The sequence below is a fragment of the Lithobates pipiens genome, unplaced genomic scaffold (assembly GCF_037356315.1).
Source record: "Lithobates pipiens isolate NorthernLeopardFrog02 unplaced genomic scaffold, aLitPip1_a1.2 Scaffold_18, whole genome shotgun sequence".
NCBI lineage: Eukaryota > Metazoa > Chordata > Amphibia > Anura > Ranidae > Lithobates > Lithobates pipiens.
In genome coordinates, this window is record NW_027507758.1 from 40795452 (window position 1) to 40815058 (window position 19607).

Genomic DNA, 19607 nt, shown 5'->3' on the forward strand with positions numbered 1-19607 from the left:
GTGAATACGGTAAAAACTGACAGACAGCGGGAGAAGCTGTTAGTAGGCCAGCAAGGTCAGCCTGTTATGGTGAATACGGTAAAAACTGACAGACAGCGGGAGCTGTTATTATGCCAGCAAGGTCAGCCTGTTATGGTGAATACGGTAAAAACAGACAGACAGCGGGAGGAGCTGTTATTAGGCCAGCAAGGTCAGCCTGTTATGGTGAATACGGTAAAAACTGACAGACAGCGGGAGCTGTTATTAGGCCAACAAGGTCAGCCTGTTATGGTGAATACGGTAAAAACTGACAGACAGCGGGAGGAGCTGTTATTATGCCAACAAAGTCAGCCTGTTATGGTGAATACAGTAAAAACTGACAGTGGGAGGAGCTGTTATTAGGCCATCAAGGTCAGCCTGTTATGGTGAACACGGTAAAAAGTGCCGGACAGCGGGAGGAGCTGTTATTATGGCAGCAAGGTCAGCCTGTTATGGTGAATACGGTAAAAACTGACAGACAGCGGGAGGAGCTGTTATTATGCCAACAAGGTCAGCCTGTTATGGTGAATACGGTAAAAACTGACAGACAGCAGGAGGAGCTGTTATTAGGCCAGCAAGGTCAGCCTGTTGAATACGGTAAAAACTGACAGACAGCGGGAGGAGCTGTTAGTAGGCCAGCAAGGTCAGCCTGTTATGGTGAATACGGTAAAAACTGACAGACAGCGGGAGCTGTTATTATGCCAGCAAGGTTAGCCTGTTATGGTGAATACGGTAAAAACTGACAGACAGCGGGAGGAGCTGTTATTAGGCCAGCAAGCTCAGCCTGTTATGGTGAATACGGTAAAAACTGACAGACAGCGGGAGGAGCTGTTATTAGGCCAGCAAGGTCAGCCTGTTATGGTGAATATGGTAAAAACCGACAGACAGCGGGAGGAGCTGTTATTAGGCCAACAAGGTCAGCCTGTTATGGTGAATACGGTAAAAACTGACAGACAGCGGGAGGAGCTGTTATTAGGCCAGCAAGGTCAGCCTGTTATGGTGAATACGGTAAAAACTGACAGACAGCGGGAGGAGCTGTTATTAGGCCAGTAAGGTCAGCCTGTTATGGTGATTACGGTAAAAACTGACAGACAGCGAGATGAGCTGTGATTAGGCCAGCAAGGTCAGGCTGGTATGGTGAATACCGTAAAAACAGACAGACAGGGGGAGGAGCTGTTATTAGGCCAACAATGTCAGCCTGTTATGGTGAATACGGTAAAAACAGACAGACAGCGGGAGGAGCTGATATTACGCCAACAAGGTCAGCCTGTTATGGTGAATACGGTAAAAACTGACAGACAGCGGGAGCTGTTATTTTTCCAACAAGGTCAGCCTGTTATGGTGAATACGGTAAAAACTGACAGACAGCGGGAGCTGTTATCATGCCAACAAGGTCAGCCTGTTATGATGAATACGGTAAAAACTGACAGACAGCGGGGGGAGCTGTTACTAGGCCAGGAAGATCGGCCTGTCATGGTGAATACGGTTAAAAAACTGACAGACTGCGGGGGGAGCTGTTATTATGCCAGCAAGGTCGGCCTGTTATGGTGAATACGGCAAAAACTGACAGACAGCGGGAGGAGCTGTTATTATGCCAACAAGGTCAGCCTGTTATGGTGAATACGGTAAAAACTGACAGACAGCGGGAGGAGCTGTTATTAGGCCAGCAAGGTCAGCCTGGTGAATACGGTAAAAACTGACAGACAGCGGGAGGAGCTGTTAGTAGGCCAGCAAGGTCAGCCTGTTATGGTGAATACGGTAAAAACTGACAGACAGCGGGAGCTGTTATTATGCCAGCAAGGTCAGCCTGTTATGGTGAATACGGTAAAAACAGACAGACAGCGGGAGGAGCTGTTATTAGGCCAGCAAGGTCAGCCTGTTATGGTGAATACGGTAAAATCTAACAGACAGCGGGAGGAGCTGTTATTAGGCCAGCAAGGTCAGCCTGTTATGGTGAATATGGTAAAAACCGACAGACAGCGGGAGCTGTAATTAGGCCAACAAGGTCAGCCTGTTATGGTGAATACGGTAAAAACTGACAGACAGCGGGAGGAGCTATTATGCCAACAAGGTCAGCCTGTTATGGTGAATACAGTAAAAACTGACAGTGGGAGGAGCTGTTATTAGGCCATCAAGGTCAGCCTGTTATGGTGAATACGGTAAAAACTGACAGACAGCGGGAGGAGCTGTTATTAGGCCAGCAAGGTCAGCCTGTTATGGTGAATACGGTAAAAACTGACAGACAGCGGGAGGAGCTGTTATTAGGCCAGCAAGGTCAGCCTGTTATGGTGAATACGGTAAAAACTGACAGACAGCGGGAGGAGCTGTTATTAGGCCAGCAAGGTCAGCCTGTCATGGTGAATACGGTAAAAACTGACAGACGGCGGGAGGAGCTGTTATTATGGCAACAAGGTCAGCCTGTTATGGTGAATACGGTAAAAAGTGCCGGACAGCGGGAAGAGCTGTTATTATGCCAGCAAGGTCAGCCTGTTATGGTGAACACGGTAAAAAGTGCCGGACAGCGGGAGGAGCTGTTATTATGGCAGCAAGGTCAGCCTGTTATGGTGAATACGGTAAAAACTGACAGACAGCGGGAGGAGCTGTTATTATGCCAACAAGGTCAGCCTGTTATGGTGAATACGGTAAAAACTGACAGACAGCAGGAGGAGCTGTTATTAGGCCAGCAAGGTCAGCCTGTTGAATACGGTAAAAACTGACAGACAGCGGGAGGAGCTGTTAGTAGGCCAGCAAGGTCAGCCTGTTATGGTGAATACGGTAAAAACTGACAGACAGCGGGAGCTGTTATTATGCCAGCAAGGTTAGCCTGTTATGGTGAATACGGTAAAAACTGACAGACAGCGGGAGGAGCTATTATTAGGCCAGCAAGCTCAGCCTGTTATGGTGAATACGGTAAAAACTGACAGACAGCGGGAGGAGCTGTTATTAGGCCAGCAAGGTCAGCCTGTTATGGAGAATATGGTAAAAACCGACAAACAGCGGGAGGAGCTGTTATTAGGCCAACAAGGTCAGCCTGTTATGGTGAATACGGTAAAAACTGACAGACAGCGGGAGCTGTTATTATTCCAACAAGGTCAGCCTGTTATGGTGAATACGGTAAAAACTGACACACAGCGGGAGGAGCTGTTATTAGGCCAGCAAGGTCGGCCTGTCATGGTGAATACAGTAAAAACTGACAGACAGCCGGGGGAGCTGTTATTATGCCAGCAAGGTCAGCCTGTCATGGTGAATACGGTAAAAACTGACAGACAGCAGGAGGAGCTGTTATTAGGCCAGCAAGGTCAGCCTGGTGAATACGGTAAAAACTGACAGACAGCGGGAGGAGCTGTTAGTAGGCCAGCCTGTTATGGTGAATACGGTAAAAACTGACAGACGGCGGGAGGAGCTGTTATTATGGCAGCAAGGTCAGCCTGTTATGGTGAATACGGTAAAAACTGACAGACAGCGGGGGGAGCTGTTATTATGCCAGCAAGGTCAGCCTGTCATGGTGAATACGGTAAAAACTGACAGACAGCGGGAGGAGCTGTTATTAGGCCAGCAAGGTCAGCCTGGTGAATACGGTAAAAACTGACAGACAGCGGGAGGAGCTGTTAGTAGGCCAGCCTGTTATGGTGAATACGGTAAAAAATTGACAGACGGCGGGAGGAGCTGTTATTATGGCAGCAAGGTCAGCCTGTTATGGTGAATACGGTAAAAACTGACAGACAGCGGGAGGAGCTGTTATTATGCCAACAAGGTCAGCCTGTTATGGTGAATACGGTAAAAACTGACAGACAGCGGGAGGAGCTGTTATTAGGCCAGCAAGGTCAGCCTGTTATGGTGAATACGGTAAAAAATGACAGACAGCGGGAGGAGCTGTTATTAGGCCAACAAGGTCAGCCTGTTATGGTGAATACGGTAAAAACTGACAGACAGCGGGAGCTGTTATTATTCCAACAAGGTCAGCCTGTTATGGTGAATACGGTAAAAACTGACACACAGCGGGAGGAGCTGTTATTAGGCCAGCAAGGTCAGGTTGGTATGGTGAATACGGTAAAAACTGACAGACAGCGGGGGGAGCTGTTATTAGGCCAGCAAGGTCGGCCTGTCATGGTGAATATGGTAAAAACTGACAGACAGCGGGAGGAGCTGTTATTAGGCCAGCAAGGTCGGCCTGTCATGGTGAATACGGTAAAAACTGACAGACAGCGGGAGGAGCTGTTATTAGGCCAACAAGGTCAGCCTGTTATGGTGAATACGGTAAAAACTGACAGACAGCGGGAGCTGTTATTATTCCAACAAGGTCAGCCTGTTATGGTGAATACGGTAAAAACTGACACACAGCGGGAGGAGCTGTTATTAGGCCAGCAAGGTCAGGTTGGTATGGTGAATACGGTAAAAACTGACAGACAGCGGGGGGAGCTGTTATTAGGCCAGCAAGGTCGGCCTGTCATGGTGAATACGGTAAAAACTGACAGGCAGCGGGGGAGCTCTTATTAGGCCAGCAAGGTCGGCCTGTCATGGTGAATACGGTAAAAACTGACAGACAGCGGGGGGAGCTGTTATTAGGCCAGCAAGGTCAGCCTGTTATGGTGAATACGGTAAAAACTGACAGACAGCGAGAGCTGTTATTAGGCCAACAAGGTCATCCGGTTATGGTGAATACGGTAAAAACTGACAGACAGCGGGAGCTGGTATTATGCCAACAAGGTCAGCCTGTTATGGTGAATACGGTAAAAACTGACACACAGCGGGAGGAGCTGTTATTAGGCCAGCAAGGTCAGGTTGGTATGGTGAATACGGTAAAAACTGACAGACAGCGGGGGAGCTGTTATTAGGCCAGCAAGGTCGGCCTGTCATGGTGAATACGGTAAAAACTGAAAGACAGCGGGGGGAGCTGTTATTAGGCCAGCAAGGTCAGCCTGTTATGGTGAATACGGTAAAAACTGAAAGACAGCGGGAGGAGCTGATATTAGGCCAACAAGGTCAGCCTGTTATGGTGAATACGGTAAAAACTGACAGACAGCGGGAGGAGCTGTTATTAGGCCAGCAAGGTCAGCCTGTTATGGTGAATACGGTAAAAACTGACAGACAGCGGGAGGAGCTGTTATTAGGCCAGCAAGGTCAGCCTGTTATGGTGATTACGGTAAAAACTGACAGACAGCGAGATGAGCTGTGATTAGGCCAGCAAGGTCAGGCTGGTATGGTGAATACCGTAAAAACAGACAGACAGTGGGAGGAGCTGTTATTAGGCCAACAATGTCAGCCTGTTATGGTGACTACGGTAAAAACTGACAGACAGCGGGAGGAGCTGATATTACGCCAACAAGGTCAGCCTGTTATGGTGAATACGGTAAAAACTGGCAGTCAGCGGGAGCTGTTATTAGGCCAACAAGGTCAGCCTGTTATGGTGAATACGGTAAAAACTGACAGACAGCGGGAGCTGTTATCATGCCAACAAGGTCAGCCTGTTATGGTGAATACGGTAAAAACTGACAGACAGCGGGGGGAGCTGTTACTAGGCCAGGAAGGTCGGCCTGTCATGGTGAATACGGTAAAAACTGACAGACTGCGGGGGGAGCTGTTATTATGCCAGCAAGGTCGGCCTGTTATGGTGAATACGGCAAAAACTGACAGACAGCGGGAGGAGCTGTAATTATGCCAACAAGGTCAGCCTGTTATGGTGAATACGGTAAAAACTGACAGACAGCGGGAGGAGCTGTTATTAGGCCAGCAAGGTCAGCCTGGTGAATACGGTAAAAACTGACAGACAGCGGGAGGAGCTGTTAGTAGGCCAGCAAGGTCAGCCTGTTATGGTGAATACGGTAAAAACTGACAGACAGCGGGAGCTGTTATAATGCCAGCAAGGTCAGCCTGTTATGGTGAATACGGTAAAAACAGACAGACAGCGGGAGGAGCTGTTATTAGGCCAGCAAGGTCAGCCTGTTATGGTGAATACGGTAAAAACTGACAGACAGCGGGAGCTGTTATTAGGCCAACAAGGTCAGCCTGTTATGGTGAATACAGTAAAAACTGACAGACAGCGGGAGGAGCTGTTATTATGCCAACAAGGTCAGCCTGTTATGGTGAATACAGTAAAAACTGACAGTGGGAGGAGCTGTTATTAGGCCAGCAAGGTCAGCCTGTTATGGTGAATACGGTAAAAACTGACAGACAGCGGGAGGAGCTGTTATTAGGCCAGCAAGGTCAGCCTGTTATGGTGAATACGGTAAAAACTTACAGACAGCGGGAGGAGCTGTTATTAGGCCAGCAAGGTCAGCCTGTCATGGTGAATACGGTAAAAACTGACAGACGGCGGGAGGAGCTGTTATTATGGCAGCAAGGTCAGCCTGTTATGGTGAATACGGTAAAAAGTGCCGGACAGCGGGAAGAGCTGTTATTATGCCAGCAAGGTCAGCCTGTTATGGTGAACACGGTAAAAAGTGCCGGACAGCGGGAGGAGCTGTTATTATGGCAGCAAGGTCAGCCTGTTATGGTGAATACGGTAAAAACTGACAGACAGCGGGAGGAGCTGTTAGTAGGCCAGCAAGGTCAGCCTGTTATGGTGAATACGGTAAAAACTGACAGACAGCGGGAGGAGCTGTTATTATGCCAACAAGGTCAGCCTGTTATGGTGAATACGGTAAAAACTGACAGACAGCAGGAGGAGCTGTTGGCATCGGGGCAGTCCACATGGCTAGAACCATAGACTGTTCAATGCAAGGAGAACGTGTATTCCACTCAAATGGAAACAATCCTAAACACCCTCGATGGCCTATTGGTTCTCATAAATCCAAAATCTTTAGTCCATGGAAAATCTTATTCCTTCTCGTAATTATAAAGGTGCATAGCTCCCAACTGTCCCTGACTTTGAGGGACTGTCCCTCTGTCCTCCTCACGTGTCCCTCATTTTGGTCTGATCTGTATAGTTGTATATAAAATGCACTGTTTATCTTTCAAAAAGTGTTTCCCAGTGATAAAACTTTCATCCAATTTCTAAATTGCTGCATTTGTACATTTTAAAAGCCAATATAAAAGGAATAGTAGTGGTGAAAAAAAAAAGTACTTGTGGATTTAATTAACCTTTTTTTGGGTTAATTCTCCTTTAGGCTCGATTCACATCTATGCATGTTGCTTTTGAGCGTTTCTGCAGTGCCTTCTGCGGTGCTTGCCACTTTTTTGGACACATTTTTACCATGATTTGCATTTTTTTTACACTGTATGTAGCTGGTTGCTAAGGAGGGGGCCAGGAAGCTGGCCGCCGCATCCCTAACAGCCAATGAGTCATCAGCTGTCAGCGGCTTCCAGCGCTGAATGTAAAAAAAAATTGTGAAAAAAACAGTGTGAGCCGCCCCCCCCCCCCCCTCCCCCCATACCGGGCCCTTGTGGATTCGGACGGGACTCCCTCACACCAAATTTTGTTTCAAAATGGCGGGTGGGGTCCCCCCCAAAATCCATACCAGACCTTTATCCGAGCATGCAGCCCGGCAGGTCAGGAAAGGGAGGGGACGAGCGAGCGCCCCCCCCACCATACTAGGCTGCATGCCCTCAACATGAGGGGATGGGTGCTTTGGGGCAAGGAGGGGCCCACGTGGGGCTCTTGCTTCCATGTTGATGGGGACAAGGGCCTCTTCCCAACAAACCTTGCCAGTGGTTTTCGGGGTCTGCGAGCAGGGGGGGCATATCGGAATCTGTAAGCCCCCTTTAACAAGGAGGCCCCCAGATCACAGGCTCCCCCCCTATGTGAATGAGTATGGGGTATAGTTGTACCCCTACCCATTCACCAAAAAAGTAATGTAGTGTTAAAAAATACAGTAGACAGTTTTTGACAAGTCTTTTATTAAAATTGTCTTCTTCTCCGCTTCTTCCTCCGGTCTTCCTCCATGTTCTCCTGCATCTTCCTCCCCCGGGCTTCTCATTCTCCTGCTGCTTCTTTTTCTGCTCTTCTTCTTTCTTCTGTCTTCTTTGTCTGGTGTTCTTCTTCCTCTGCTGCTGCTCCCAGCAGTGCAGTTGCTGTAGATCTGAGGGGGACATGCAAGGAAAATAAAAAACAGCATTTTAGCTTCACATGATTGGATGATAAAATCAGCAGAGTTTCCTCTCATTTCAGATCTTCCCCTTAGATCTAAAGCTAATGCACTTGAAAGTGCACTTGTAGTGCAAAGTGGATTTGCCTTTAGTAAATAACCCCCACAGCAGTTGATCTCAGCAATATGTGTTGTGAGAATTTGATGGGAGTTCAATGTAAAATTAGATTCGAATTTCAGTCCAAATTTCCAAAATTCTGAAGCATTTTGTTACGTTATTCGGAGCGTTCGGTAAAATTTTTTATATTGTAGTTCAAATTAGGGTATTTGGATACAAAAAAATGTATCCGAATATTAATTCGGAAACAAAACGAACTGCACATTGAGAATATTGGCTGATGCTATCTTTGACCTTTAGCCCCCGTTCACACCAAATCCAACTTTTAAATTTGTGAGACCTCATTTGAAGTCGCATGATTTTAAAGCTGCAGATCAGTGCGACTTCAGGTGCGACTTGGCTGTCAATCTGTGCAACTTCATGCACAGGTCTATGCAAGTTGCATCTGAAATCGCAAAAAAGAGTGCAGGATCCTTTTTTTTTCAAATCGGTGCAGCGTCAAATTGATTTGAACTGTTCCATTTCTGACAATAGGGTGTGATTATCATGGGATTTGGACCAGTCAAATCGCATGATAAGTCACACCGGGGTGAACGGTACTTAATGCCAGATGGCTACTATCTGCTCCATCTGTATGAATACGTCCAACTCCTCTTGTATAACTTATATGTCCAGTCATAATGATCTATGGTCTGTCTTTATTCATTATAGCGAAGCTCCATCCAAAAGGGGAAACTCCGCTTGTTGGCTACCCCCCCCCCCCCCCCCCCGCTGCCACATTTGCCACCTTTCAGGGGGCAGCGGATACCTGGCAAAACTCCCACTTCTGGGTAAGATTTCCACAATTATTGTGTGGCGATCTACGAAATTTTCAACCCCTCCTCCTTCCCTTCCACTGCCTTCTGGGAGGCACACAGGTCCCAGAAAATAACGGGACAAGTCTGAAAGTGCAGCGTGACTCACGCATGCGCAGTAGGAGACAGGCTGTGAAGCTGCAAAGGCTTCACTAACTGTTTCCCTTGGTGAAGATGCTGGCGCCTTCACCAGGAGCTGATGGATGGATTGGCTTGGGGTACCGACATTGCATGATCCCTGGGCAGGTAAGTGTCCTTATATTATAAGTCAACAGCAGTGGCGGCCCATGCACTGTGGGCACATGGTCGCCGCCCCCCCCCCCCCCCCCCCATCCATGTCCCATTCAGGATGCCGGACGTATGGATTCCTATGGTGGCGGTGGTATATTTTGAAGAACCTGATTAGAGCCAGAGACTCTTAATAGACTTCAAAATGGGGTGGACTCGGGCCGCAGAGAGTGGGCCCTGATCCCACCCAATTGTGTGACAATAGCAAATAAATTTTCACTATTCTCACACTAACCTTCCTCCCGGCCAATCAGGAGGCAGGACATCAGACCTGCTTCCTGATTGGCCAAAGTACCAGGTCACCCTATTGGATGCCTTGCGCTTAGGAAGAGAAGCGAGGAGACTCGCAATGGAGCGGAGGTCGCCGCATCTCTGAAAGGTATGTCCACCTGGCTGAGTCAGCTGCACCCCCCCTGCGTCCGGATGGCGCCTCTGGCACCCCCCTCTCGGGTGTTAGAGCCGCAATCCGTGCTTGTGGGGGGGGCTTGCCAGTGCTGTGATCCACGCGTGCGTGGGGGGAAGGAAGCAGAGCCGCAAAACTCTGCGAGTGGGGGGGGGGGGGGGGGGTCAGTGGGCACAGTGGCTGCATTTGGTGGGGACAGGTGGCTGCGTGTGGTGGGCACAGGTGGCTGCATTTGATGGGCACAAATGGCTGCAATTAGTGGGGGGAGGGGTTTCAGTATTTTTCAGTTTGTTTACGCACCCCCCCCCCCCCCCCCCCCCAAAAAAAAATTTGGAGCACCAGCTGCCACTGGTCAGCAGTTACAGTATTTGTAGCTGCTGACTTTCAATTTTTTTCCCCCAGGCTAAAACTCCACTTCACGCAGCCTTAATCCTGTTTTGGTTTCTGGTATTAAATAATAATAGTTAAAAAAAGAAAAAATTACACCACCACACATCTGTAATACACAGCTGTGTAAAGTCTAAGTAGGGTATTCCCATCCCTTTTGAGAGATTAGATGGAAATTTCATAGTCAGAGTGAAGTCAGAGGATGTGACTGTATAGTTATTCCAGGTAAATGAAAATATTGAAGCATTTAGATCTGTATGACAGCCAGGCAACTAACATTCTCGAAAGGTCAGCAATAGGTGTACCATTAATAGGTTTTTATACACGTGCATGTTTTTCTCCCATATTTCCAGTAGGTGGCGCTGGTAAGCTGCAGGCTGTTTGCTTCCACTCCTCTCTTCCCTATGAGAAGCAGTATAGAAGAACTTGTGTGCATTCATTGTAATCCTCCAAATCCGCTAAAATACATCCAGCTACTGAGAGTATGCTAACCAGCTTCAGAAATCATTACCAACTATCTTGTGGCAAAGAGGGCTGAGCGCTTCCTCTGCAGACCAGGCTGTTCGATTTCCCCCTTTGTCGCAGTATTTACCAGTAATTCAGACATGAAGAAAGCCGTCCTGCACAATTTTCTAGAAGAAAACATCCGATCACGTATTTTTTTTATTTTCTTTCCCTGGTGCCAACATGGCAACATACTAAACCACATGTATGCTGCCATGGATTAGTGCCAGGAAAGGAAAATTACGGTAAGAATTTAATGATGCCAAAATGGCAGCATACATGTTAGTATACTACCAATGATTGGTGCCAGGAAAGGAAAATTGTGGTAAGTATTCAATCCAATGTCCCTTTTTTTTTTGTTTAGGCCTTTTTCACAGGGCAGCCAGATGGCGGTAAAAACAGGCAGTCGAGCCCCTGACCACCTAAAACCTAACATACAGGGGGCAGTATTCATGTTGTGGCCGTCTTGCTTTGCATAGCAGCAAATTGTCAAGTTGAACAGGACTGCATCGCTACTGCACGGCAAACACTTGGCTTATGGTTGTGGCTCATTAGTTCCATTTTAGTTCACTGTTCATCAAAAGGAAAAGAAAAGAGAACAAAAAAAAACTAACACAAGCATTCAGGAGGTGGGAAGATTGCATGTACATGGCAAGATGTTCTCTGCTGTAAATGAAAGGCATGTTACTAGGCTATTTTCTCTCCAAGTCAAATGTCATTCCTTCATAAAGAATTGAGTGAATCAGTAATACACTGCTTTATAAGCTAACAATCATAGGAAATAAATACTATGATCAGCTCCATCTAGGGTTGTCAACTGTCTGGTTTTGACCTGGACAGTACGGGTTTAGGAGGCTGTGCCCAGGTTTCCCTCTGCCTCACACCCGGACACCATTTCCAGCTGACAGGGGTACCATGGGGCCTCCTTTTACGAGCCCCAGCACACAGGGGGACCTGGACAGCAGGGGAATAGGAGCGGCGGGCGGGGGGAGCAATTACAGGGCAATCAAAACATATGAGAGAGAGAGCGGGCGACAGGTTTTAATAAAATAAATGATAATTGATAGTGATAAGAGCAGCGTGGATCGGAGGGGAGAATGGGACAGCCAACTTCACAGACTGACATATACAGCTCTGACATGGAGAGTGAGTGGAGTGGGTGGATTGCTTTTAAGCATTTATTTTTATTAAAAACTTTATTAAAAACTTCTGCACCAGCAGCTGCCTGTCGCCGCTCTCTCCCTTATGTTTTGACCCTTCTGTGTAATTGCCCCCCCTCTGTATTTGCACAGGCCCCTCCTGCCACACTCTGCCCCCCCCCCTCCTGCCACGCTCTGCATCCACCTCCTGCCACGCTCTGCCCCCTACTTTCACACCGGGGTACTGATGTAAAGAAGACTACTAATGTAAATTGAGATTTGAAAAGAGGGTCTCTTGATTTAAGGAGGGCTCCTAATGTAAAGGGGCCCTTGATATGTGGAGTTACTGATATAACGGGCCTCTGCTGTTGTGAGGGAGGACTCTGATGTGAAGGGGGGGAGGGACTCTGATCTCATAGGGGGACCATTGATGCTCAGTACAGTGCTCCTAATGTAAAGGGTGACTCCTGGTGTAAAGGGGGACTCCTGAAACCTGATGAAGGGGGACTCCTGATCTAAAGAGGACTTTAATGTGAAAGGGGGATTCCTGAACTAGTGGAAGTCTTTAGGGGGCACTGATATAAAGGGACTCTCATATAATGGGGGTCTTTATTCTAATAGGGCACTGATATAAGGGCACTCTGTTCTAATGGGGGGTCTCTAAGGAGAGGTAAAAATTAGCTGTGCACTGTTAAGTGTTCGGGTTTAGCTTGAAGAAAAGGTGGCAACTCTAGCTCCATCCAAAGGCAATTTTTTTTTTATTCGCTCTATTCAAAAAACAGTGGAACTAGACTTTATCTTAGGGCTATAAACCGAAATCGCTATTGAATAAGTTTTTAATATTTAAAATTATTTCACTCATCCATCCATGTCTCCATGCTTTAATTGTTCAGAAAGCACTTTGAAAAACACCCCCCTTGCATTTCTAGATGCGGCCAACTTGGGTAAGGGCTGATGATTCATGGAGCATTTATTTCCTGTAATTCATCTGCCCATACAGTGCATCCAGAAAGTATTCACAGCACTTTACTTTTTCCACATTTTGTTTTGTTACAGTCTTATTCCAAAAATGAACTAAATTCATTTTTTCCGCTCAAAATTCTACAAACAATACCCCAAAATGACAACGAGAAAGACGTTGGTTTGAAATCTTTATACATTTTTGGAAAACCTTCCTGAGTCTCTCAGGGCATGCAAGGCAGGAGGGTGTGCTTAGCTGAGAACGCCCCTCCCCTCTCATGAAGACTCCTGGGATGTATGACATCATTTTGGTCTAGGCCAGAAACCAGGAAGTAGCAGAGAAATAAAAAAAAAAGTAAATAATATACCTTCCTATCTATTTACTATGTTAGCAGCATAGGGATTAAAAATAGTTCATTCTGATTGAGAGAGTTTAGTTTCACTTTAATAACATTTGACCTGGAAAGAAAATAGTCCAACAACAGTCGATTTAAAATCTGCACCACATTTATTTTATTTTTTTTAATGGAGGCCATAGTTCTATTTGATCTTAGCTATTTAACCACTTGCCACAAAATCACATAACTGTACGCCATTCTGCTTCAAGTGTTTGCACTGGGGTAAGGTGACCAGATTTTTAAAATTAAATCCGGGGACATACTTTTGTTTTTTGTTTTTACTAGTAATGGCAGCAATCAGCGACTGATGGCGGGACTGCGATATTGTGGTGGACAAATGAGACACGAATGCCGCGTACACACGACCGGTTTTCCTGTCGGAATAAACTCCGAAGGTTTTTCCGGCAGAGTTCCACTGAAACTGTCTTGCCTACACATGATCACAACAAAGTCCAACCGTCTAGAGCGCGGTGACCTACAACAGGTATGACGGGACTAGAAAAGGGAAGTTCAATAGCCAGTAGCCAATAGCCTCCGTCTCGTACTTGCTTCAGAACATGCTTCGTTTTTGGTACATTGGAGCAACATACAGACGAGCGGTTTTCCTGATAGGAAATGGTTCAGTCAGAAATATTTAGAACATGTTCTATTTCAAGGTCCGTCAGAATTCTCAAAAAAAAAAAAAAGTCAGATGAAAATATTCTGTTGGACTTTTTCTGTTTGGCATTCCGCTCGTGTGTACGTAACATTAGTGACACTTTTGACATTTTGTGGTAACCAGTGACACCAATACAGTGATCAGTGCTAAAAATACATACTGTCACTGTACTAATGAAACTGGCTGGGAAGGGGATAACATCTAGGGCAATCAGTGGGTTAAATGTGTGCCTAACAAATGTTCTCTCACTGTGGGGGAGGTGCTTTTACTAAGGGAAGACATAGATCTCTGCACGTGCTTTGCAGGAACACAGGATCAATGTCTTCCACACTGACAGAATGGCGCACTGCCTTGTTTACATAGGCAGACCACTAGGCAAGTCCGTCGGATCCGCTGATTGGCTGTGATCACGTATATAAGTGATCCTGTGCAGGTCGACCACCCTGTAGCAGTAAATCTGCTATCAGGTGATCGGCAACTAGTTAAGATCATCAGCATTATGATAACTCACAGGCAGGGGGCACTCTATCATGGCTCTGTAATATTGTGTCACATAACATGGCTGCTGGGTGCTGATTTTGTTAACTTTTGACCAATAAGTGCCCCCCACTGCCTGTGAGTTCTGATACCACCCATTATGCCAGAGAGACAAACAGTGCAATGTAGTCTATTCACAGACACCCCAAAGCACACCTGTGTTGAAGCCTTGAAGGCACTGGCAGCCCCACCATTGGATCCCCTCCCCCTCTATTCCTGCTGCTGGACATCATCAGCTGAGCTCAGCTGCCTCTCTCTGCCCGTTGCCGCCTCCGCGGGCCTCACAGCCTCTCAGGTCTCACTCTCCGGGCCCCGGCTACTACTGGATGGGGAGCGGAGGAAAATGACTGGAATGGGCATGTGCCGGAAACTGAAGAAATAATCCATCCGCTCTGACCAGCACATCATCATCAGAAAGGGACACAGATAATGGAAAAAATACACCCCCCTAAGCTAGTAGGAGGGGGGGGTTGTAATTCAATTTTTTTATTCTGCACTGACTGTCTTTGAAAATTGCCCCATCTCCTGTTGAAGACAAAACCGGGGCAGACTTGGTCCGGGGTCAGTGTCCTCAATCCGGGGACTGTCCCCTGGAACCGGGGACATCTGGTCAGCCTATACTGGGGTGATATGCAGCTGCAGGCATCATGACGGTACCATTTTTTTTTTTTTTAGAGCCGAGCAGGCCTGGACTGGGACAAAAAAAAAAAAAAAAATAGGCCCGGGCATTTTGGATTGAGCAGCCCTTAACATGTTAACTGGCCCGTTCCCCACCCTGATGGATCCCCCGGGTGAGGGAACCCAACAAAGGTGTCGGGGGGAGGGTGGACCAGGAAACAGCATGGGAGGGTGGAGAGCACAGGGGGGCAGCAGAGAGCATGGAGGGATGTGGAAAGCATGGGGGGGGGCAAAGAGCATGGGGGGATGTGGAGAGCACAGGGGGGCTGGCGGAGAGCATGTGGGGAGTTTGGGAGCATGGGGGGGGCAGCAGAGAGCATGAGGGAAGCAGAGAGCATGGGGGAATGTGGAGAGCACGGGGGGGGGGGGGGTTGCGGAAAGCATGGGGAGCTGGAGAGCACAGGGAAGGCAGTAGAGAGCCGGGGGGTGGTGAGCACAAGGAAGGCAGTAGAGAGCCGGGGGGAGGTGGAGAGCATGGGGAAATGTGGAGAGCACAGGGTGGGGGGGGGGGGGGGGGGCGGCAGCAGAGAACATGGTGGAATGTGGTGGAGAGCACAGGTGGGCAGTAAAGAGCATGGGGGAATGTGGAGAGCACAGGGGTAGCGGAGAGCATGGGGGAATGTGGAGAGCACAGGGGTAGCGGAGAGCATGGGGGAATGTGGAGAGCACAGGGGTAGCGGAGAGCATGGGGGAATGTGGAGAGCACAGGGGTAGCGGAGAGCATGGGGGAATGTGGAGAGCACAGGGGTAGCGGAGAGCATGGGGGAATGTGGAGAGCACAGGGGGGGGCGGCAGCAGAGAACATGGTGGAATGTGGTGGAGAGCACAGGTGGGCAGTAAAGAGCATGGGGGAATGTGGAGAGCACAGGGGACATGTCAGGAAGCATGGGGTGAGGTGGAGAGCACAGGGGGGGGCAGCAGAGAACATGGAGGAATGTGAAGAGCGCAGGGGGGGTGGCATCAGAGAGAACCGGGATAGGAGGAGTGGTAGGGGTGGCTGCATATAGAAGAATCATTCCACTCCATCTTCCTCCTGCAGTCTCGGAATGCCTGCTTCTCTACCTCTCGCAGGTATTCAGAGACTGCAGGAGGAAGATGAAAAGATTGTTCTATATGCAGCCCCCCCTACACTGCTTATCCTATCCAGGTTACGGGGTGGGGGGGATGGGGGGGGGACTGCACTCACATTTTCTCTTATCGCTCACTCCATGGTGTCTGCACCAGCCTCTTCCCCACTTCGCAGTCCATGCCCCCGGCACCGACAGCTGACCAATACGGGCGAGGCCGTAGGTGTCTCATCTAGGATCTTGGAGCCGAGGGATGGCTTTCTTGTGATAATAACATGGCGAGGCCCCCCTTTCACTGCCTTCCTCTGCTCCACCCGGGCTCTCCCGTCCCAATGGGAGGCCCGAGCAACAAACATCCAGTTTACCGCAGCCTTAAAGGCTCCAGATTTTAAAAAAAAATTCAGTACTCAAAACAGCCAAACTTGGCATTTTGAATGCTTTTAAGTGCAAAGGAGAGATTTGGGGTCTTAAAGACCCCAGATCTCTCCATAAAGAGTATATATAAAAAAAACATGTTGCACTGTCATATAAATAGTGCAACAATTATCACACCTAATATATTTTGGGATGCATTCAAAAGTCCAAAAGAATAATGTCCTGAAAACACCATAAAGTCCATAGAGTGATGAAAAGAAGGTGCAATGTCCTCCAGTTCTTATTCGGTGCAATACTTAGTGCTCCCCATAGGAAAAGAGCAAAATATCTGCTTAGCAGATCAATAGACCTAGCAAGGTCTGTACTCGCATCTGTGAGCTTTATCCCTCACACTAGGTGTAGGCTACATTAGCTTATCCATCCGCCTTATGGAAAGCGATCATGGAAACCACCAAAGATATATGCCCTTAAGGTATCCCCAGGAATCAGTCATGCGATATAACAATGAAAAAAGTGAAAACTCATTGCACAGCATCCAGATAAAAATTAGGAGTTTAACCACTTGTCTACCAGGCATTAACACCCCTTCCTGCCCAAGCCATTTTTCATCTTTCAGTGCTATTGTACTTTGAATGACAATTGCGTGGTCATGCTACACTATACCCAAACAATTTTTTTTTATAATTTTCTTCACACAAATAGAGCTTGCACTGATGGGCACTGATAGGCTAAACTGGTGGGCATTGATAAGGTGGCACTTATGGGCACTGATGAGGAGGCACTAATATGCCACACTTGTGGGCACCGATAGGTGGCACTGATGAGCACTGATAGGAGGCATTAATGGGCACTGTTAGGTGGCACTGATGGGCACTAATAGGCGGCACTGATGGGCACTAATAGGCGGCACTGGTGGGCACTAATAAGCAGTAGTGGCGGGCAATGGTAGGCGGCACTGGTGGGCATGGATAGGTGGTACAGGTGGGCACTGATGGGCATTAACCTCCCTGGCGGTAATCCCAAATCTGGCTCGGGTTAGGATTTTACTATCATAAGTGGTAACCCCAAGCCAGCTCGGGATCGCATCGCTGGATACAGGGAGAAGTTACTTACCTTGTCCCCTGGATCCAGCGATGTCCTCCGCTCGCTTCACACAATGCCCGAATGCCTCTGAGCTCCGTTGCCTGCGACGTTACGGCGCACGGGAGCGGAGATCAGCACCAAATTCAAAAAAGTTAAAATACACAAAACACACACAGTACTGTAATCTTACAGATTACAGTACTGTATAAAATAAATTACACACCCCTTTGTCCCTAGTGGTCTGTGTAGTGCCCTGCATGCACTTTTATATTATACTGTTTTTTCTGCCTGGAATTTGGAGATTGCCCATAGCAACCAAAAAGTGTCCCTTTATGTCAAAAGTGGTTATAGACCAGCTAGAAAACAGTGATAATAAATTATAATCATATGCAGAATTGAGCGATAGTGATTTGTGGAGAAATTCGTCAAACACTAAATCTAATGACAGTGACAATTCTGCAAATGAGCAAATTTCAGTGTTTTTGGATTTGATTACATTATTGAATAATTTTTATTATTATTTATTATATTATGAACTTTATCATACCCGGGATGTCTGCTAGACTCTGGTTGAACAGATTAAGGCTCTGTTCACACAGGGGCGACACGACTTCAGGACGACTTTGAGAGGCAAATTGGAGACGACTTGAACACGACCTGGGGCGACTTACAAGTCGCCCCAGGCCAGGCGACTTTTGCCGTGACCAATCAGGGAATGAGCTCTGAAGGGGGGAACGCCACGCCAAATTTCTGAAAAAAATTTGGCGTGGGTTCCCCCTCTGAGAGCATACCAGGCCCTTAGGTCTGGTATGGATTACAAGGGGAACCCCCTACGCCGAAAAAATGGTGTGGGGGTCCCCCCCAGATCCACACCAGACCCTTATCCGAGCACGCTACCCGGCCAGCCAGGAAAGGGGATGGGGACGAGCGGGCGGCTCTCCCCCCCTCCTGAGCCATACCATGCCGCGTGCCCTCAACATGGGGGGTGCCTTGGGGGAGTGGGGGCGTGCAGCCCCCACACCCCAAAGCACCTTGTCCCCATGTTGATGAGGACAAGGGCCTCTTCCCAACAACCCTGGCCGTTGGTTGTCAGGGTCTGCGGGGGGCTTATGGGAATCTGGGAGCCCCCTTTAATAAGGGGGCCCCCCACCCTATGTGAATGAGTATGGGGTACAATGTACCCCTACCCATTCACCTGTAAAATAAAGTACAAAAAAAACACACACAAGATAAAATAGTTTATTGCACAGCTCCGGGGGTCTTCCATCTTCGGGGGTCTTCTCGCCGGACTCCTCTGCTATCTTCTTTTAGCTCTTTTGCTAGCGAAGGAGCCCGGCTTTCTTCCTCGCCGCCGCCCTCTTCTTCCGACTTCGGGGGTCTTGTCCCCCTCTTCGGTTCTTCTGCCGGGCCACCGCACCTTCTTATAGCTCTTTTACAGGCGGTGGTCCGGTCTTCTGTAGCCGCCGCCGCCTTCCGTTCCTCCTCCTCTTCTTCTCCTGGAGATGTTGACTCGACGCTCTCTCCGGCCGCAATGCCAGGGACGCGCTGCGCGGCGACTTATATAAGGAGAAGGGGCGGGGTCATCGGTTGATGTCACATGGTGACCCCGCCCCCTTACAATGTCACAGTCTTGGAGGATGCTGGGACTGTCGCCATGTGAAATCAACCGATGACCCCACCCTTGTCCTTATATAAGTCGCCGCGCGTCCCGAAGGAGGAGACCGGGCCACCGCCTGTAAAAGAGCTATAAGAAGGCGCGGTGGCCCGGCAGAAGAACCGAAGAGGGGGACAAGACCCCCGAAGTCGGAAGAAGAGGGCGGCGGCGAGGAAGAAAGCCGGGCTCCTCCGCTAGCAAAAGAGCTAAAAGAAGATAGCGGAGGAGTCCGGCGAGAAGACCCCCGAAGACGGAAGACCCCCGGAGCTGTGCAATAAACTATTTTATCTTGTGTGTTGTGTTTTTTTTTGTACTTTATTTTACAGGTGAATGGGTAGGGGTACATTGTACCCCATACTCATTCACATAGGGTGGGGGGCCGGTATCTGGGGGCTCTCGGATTCCAATAATCCCCCCGCCCGCAGACCCCGACAACCAACGGCCAGGGTTGTCGGGAAGAGG

At 48.4% G+C, this 19607-nt stretch overlaps 1 protein-coding gene across 2 annotated transcripts in view; it reads right to left on the reverse strand.

Annotated features, from left to right (window-relative positions):
- Positions 1-7755: 7755 nt before the first annotated feature.
- Positions 7756-19607, reverse strand: part of LOC143987088 (uncharacterized) — a 43964-nt gene continuing 32112 nt past the window's right edge. The window contains exon 3 of one of the 2 annotated variants that reach the window (XM_077485613.1): positions 7756-8036. In XM_077485613.1, the coding sequence (XP_077341739.1) occupies positions 7818-8036 (219 nt within the window). In that variant the 3' untranslated portion in view covers positions 7756-7817. The remainder of the gene's footprint in view (positions 8037-19607) is intronic. The other variant, XM_077485614.1, reaches the window with a different exon arrangement.